Here is a 4546-nt window from a genome sequence, read left to right as displayed (position 1 = left end):
GTGAGAAGGATCAGGAAACAGTATTGGTTTCCCAGGTGTCTGGGGCCCCAAGACTAGGAATGGCACAGGGTCCAAACTAGAGTATAGAATGGCGGGCGGGAGGCAGGGGGGTGGGGGGTGGGGTGGAAGGGTGAATGAGGCTTAGGGAGTCCCGGCGCGGAGAGCTGCGCTGTAGACTTACCCCAAGAGGCCTGAGGATAGTAGTGCCTGTTGATACTTTTTAAGACTTTATTTTCACTACTATTCAAACACATGAATCTGCTTCAGCTATTTAAAGATACATATTAATGTCCTTCTCTGTAAAGGGAGTCCCAAAGTCCCAAAACAAATCAAAACAGAATATTGTCCTGCTTGTGTTTCTGAAACTTTTATCTCATTTCCAATTTTGAATTCACATATCTTATGACACTCCCTCTAACCCCCAAGAATAAGCCATAATTAAAGCAATTCATTTATTACTAAAAATTTGAATATATAAACAAAGAAGGGGAATTAAGGGTTAACTGCTCAGAACCAATCATACTTTAAATCATTTAAAAACAACTTTACCAGCTGGGCATGGTGGCGCATGCCTGTAGTCCCAGAACTTGGGAGGCAGAGGCAGGTGGATCTCTGTGAGTTCAAGGCCAGCCTGGTCTACATAGTGAGTTCCAGGATAGCTGGGGCTACAGAGAGACCCTGTCTCAAATAGACAAAAAATAAAATTAAAATTAAAAACAACTTTACCTTAAAATTTTTTTAATTATTATTTTTATTTTCTGTGTATGAGTGTATTGTCTGCATGTTGTGAGTGCACCTGTGTCATGCAATGCCACAGAGGTCAGAAGGGGGCATTGGATTCCCCTGGAACTGGAGTTAAGGACGGTTCGTAGCCGCCATATGGGTGCTGGGATTGGAACCCAGGTTCTCTGCAAGAGCAGTCAGTGCCCTTACCCACTGAGCCAACTCTCCAGCCCCTACCTTAAAATTTCTTAATTGTTCCTCCCAATCCCACTGTCCCCAGCATCTCCTGAAAAAGCACCTTAAGTAACAAAACCCATGGTTTTACTTACCTTAAGTAGCCAAAACCCATGGTTTTATAGAAACTCCCTTAAGGACCAGCCAATATCTAGACCCCATTCCTCTCATTTTCTGGAGCCAAGGCTCCGCATCCAAACTTTCCCCCACACTGGATCCCAGAGTGCCTGATAGAGCTATACCAAGAGACAACAGCGTGGCGACAGAAAAGAGACCTTCTGAATTTCACCTGCATTAACAGCGTCTCCTCAAGGTGCTGCTCTGCCTGTGCCACCTGTTCCAGAGACCTAAGATGACATCATGCTGACTCAAGTTCTTTCTCCAACATACCACACCCTAACGTGCCCACCGCCAGTGACCGCCCTCATGGGTATGCTTCTTTAATGGGACATCCGTGATGGAACTGTAAGAATGACTTTTCTAGGAATCCTTCTTTCACCATGTGGGCAAGCTTCTTCATTTACAAAAGAAGGGGGACTTGAAGGAATGACTTACAATACAGATATAATCTGAACTCGTGACTTTTTCCCAACCTTGCAACCAAAACGTTATAATATAAACAAGCTCATGAGCCATGAGCTCCTCTGTGACCTGGACACCTGACCCTAACCCTCAGGACCCTACTTTGCCCTCCACCCAAGTAGTAATGGGATGTGCGTGTGCCTAATTGGCATCAAAGCACTGGAATCAGAGCTAGTACTGCCAACAGCAAGAAGACTGGAGAAGTCTGCCTGAAATGTGTGTGGTTTTAGGCCTGGATCAAAGGGCCAAGGTTCTCTGATGAGACAAGGGTGGATCCTAGCCTCTACTTCCTTAATCAACGCTGGAAACACTGCTTCAGAAAGAGGATGAGCAAAGCCTGGCTCAAGAGCACAGTTCCATGAGACATCTGAAGGAATGGAGGCTTTCAAAGTGCAACTCCACTCTTAAACTACTGCCAAGAGTCACACTGTGTATTTATCCAGGTATATCTGTAATGTGGTTTAGAAATGCCACCTCTAGTCCAGGAGAAGACAGACACTCACTGAGAAGCGTGACTTCTGTTATAGGTATACGGCTCACATGAGCTGTCCGTTGCTTTCCTTTTAGCTGGGACAAAATACCTGACACAACTTAGGGAAGACAGATTTCTTCTGATCACAGATTCAGAGGCTTCATCTGCCAGGCAGAGAATGCACGATAGAGCAGGGCTTGTTTAACCTGTGGCAGCGGGTAGCAGAGATCAGTGTCAGGAAGGGTCAGGACAAGACATGGCCCCAAGGACACGTGCCCCTGGGACCTTGTTCTTCCAACCAGACCACACCTTCCTCAGTCCCACCACATTCCCTGAATCTCCTGAAGCTTTAAATCCAACGATGGGTTAATCCGTTCAGGAAGGCAAGCAGAACCCTCATTATCTAGCCGCTTCCCAAGGCCCATCGGCTGCCAAGCAAGTCCCCACCCACAAACCTGTGGGGAACATTTCACAGTCAGACCAGCACACACCATCATAAGGTTAAAAAATTTCAAGTCAGACAACTTCAGTCATGGGCTGTGTGTGCTCTGACATCAGCAGGGGGCACATATTATGGCAGGAAGAGGAGAGGGTCCCACAGGGGAAAACGTACACTTCTTATCACACGTTCTAGCACATTGAGGCAACTCTCCCTCAGGCTTCCCTTGTCACTGCTGAGACATCAGAGTCAGCCTGGGCCTCCTCTCAAATCAACTGAGCTTTTTTTCATTGGCTTTACATTTCTCTTTGATTTCTTAAAAGTCATGTTTAAGTTTATCATTTATTCATTTATTTATTGTGTGTATGCATGCATATCACACAGGCACTTGTGAGCTGCCTGACAGTGCTACGTACCACACTGGACCCTCTCGGAGAACAGCAAGTGCTCTTAACTCCTGCACTCTCTCTCCAGCCCCTAAATTTAATTCTTATGTTTAGCTAGCTCCAGAGAAAATGATCACTTTCCAACAAATGGCATAAAAATGTACAAAACCCAACAAATTTTAAACCTAGCATCTTAATATTTTACTTCAAAATTAAAACGCATTAGCTCCAGTTTTAAAACATGTTGTGCACGGGACATTTAAATCTGGGTTTCCGTGCTCAGTTCACAATGACACAGATGACCTCTCTTACTCTGAACTACTCCACACAGACGTTAGAACTCTCTCTAAAATTTTGACTGAGGGTCAATCTATTAAATGTTGTAAGCTCCAGCCATATTTTGTTTTGTTTTTTTTCCACACAGACGGGGATATGAGTCAGGCATGGCAGCACAGGCCTGTAATCCCAGCACTTGAGATGCTGAGGCAGGAGCTCAAGACTCAGCCTCAAAGAGAAAAGGAGGATATGGAGATACTGGTGCAACTATGGTTATAGGCAGAGATGTGTCGTCAGGCTTGGCGCCAAGGGCCTCCATCATGATCTTAAGCATATCTCAAATTTCACACTCTCATGAGTGAACAGAACACTTACCTCTTTATAACATTTATGTTGAGATCGATTCCGCCAAACCTGGCCAGGAACTCTAGGTATGGCACATTACCTGAGCTGGTGAGCTGGATCTGTGGTCAGACAAGACAGGAGTGCTTAGAGAGGCGAGGCCTGAGCTGTGGGCAGGGCAGGGGGTGGAGTCACAGCCCTCCTGCAGAACACGAAATGCCTCAAGGACAGAGGACTTTATAGTGAGCATTTGCGGGTCCTTTCCAGTAGTCAGAGGTGGCATGCATCCTCAGGAAGGCTAGTCTGTGTTTTGGGAAAAGTCATAAATACATTCTGTGCACTTCATGACGTTTATGAGAAGCCGGGGGAGGGGCAGAGCCACTCATCTAGCTTTAAGGTAGGAAGAATTATTTTTAATTTAAAAATGTTTTAAAGTAAGATTTTGATTACATTTAGTTATGGGGGGGGTGTCACATTGCATGTGTGAAGATCAGAGGACAATGTGGGCAAGCTGGTCTGACACCAACATACTTAAACATCCCTGTTTATCAAGCACTGGTCACAACAGCCAAGATATGGACCAGCTCAGATGGCCACTAGCAGAGGACAAGGGAGTTTTATTCTGCCACAGAAAGAATGAGGTTGTGTCATTGGTAGGAAAATGGGTGGAGCTGGAAACCGTCATATTCAACGAAATAGACCAGACTCAGAAAGATGAATACAACACACTTGTTCTTACACGCAGAATCTCAATTTAAAAATAAAAGACACATCATGTCTTAGCTTTTGGGAGAAGATCAAGTGTAAAAGTAAAGGTAGAAGGGGAACTGTTTGGAAGAGGACGGACAGCAGTAGATGGAGGAGGGGACAAAGTAGGGGGACAGTGAATGTGATCAAAGTGTTTCACGTGTGCAAAAACAGAGGGATGGAGACTTGTTTTGTACAGCGAATATCCACTAATAAAGACGTGCATAGTGTATATGGAATAAGCTGCTTGTGTGTATACACAGACACACACAGACACACACACAGACACACACACACAGACACACACACAGACACACACATACAGACACACACACAGACACAGAG

At 45.1% G+C, this 4546-nt stretch overlaps 1 protein-coding gene across 1 annotated transcript in view; it reads right to left on the bottom strand.

Annotated features, from left to right (window-relative positions):
• Efcab6 (EF-hand calcium binding domain 6) overlaps positions 1–4546 on the bottom strand; it is a 205876-nt gene that overhangs the window by 200024 nt on the left and 1306 nt on the right. The window contains 1 exon segment of the mRNA XM_029569164.1: positions 3488–3576. Coding sequence (XP_029425024.1) covers positions 3488–3576 — 89 coding nt within the window.

Source organism: Nannospalax galili, unplaced genomic scaffold (genome assembly GCF_000622305.1).
Source record: "Nannospalax galili isolate Female #2095 unplaced genomic scaffold, S.galili_v1.0 scaffold180, whole genome shotgun sequence".
NCBI classification, from domain to species: domain Eukaryota; kingdom Metazoa; phylum Chordata; class Mammalia; order Rodentia; family Spalacidae; genus Nannospalax; species Nannospalax galili.
The sequence above is the reverse complement of the archived record's forward strand: the minus strand, read 5'-3'. Positions and strand labels throughout refer to the sequence as shown.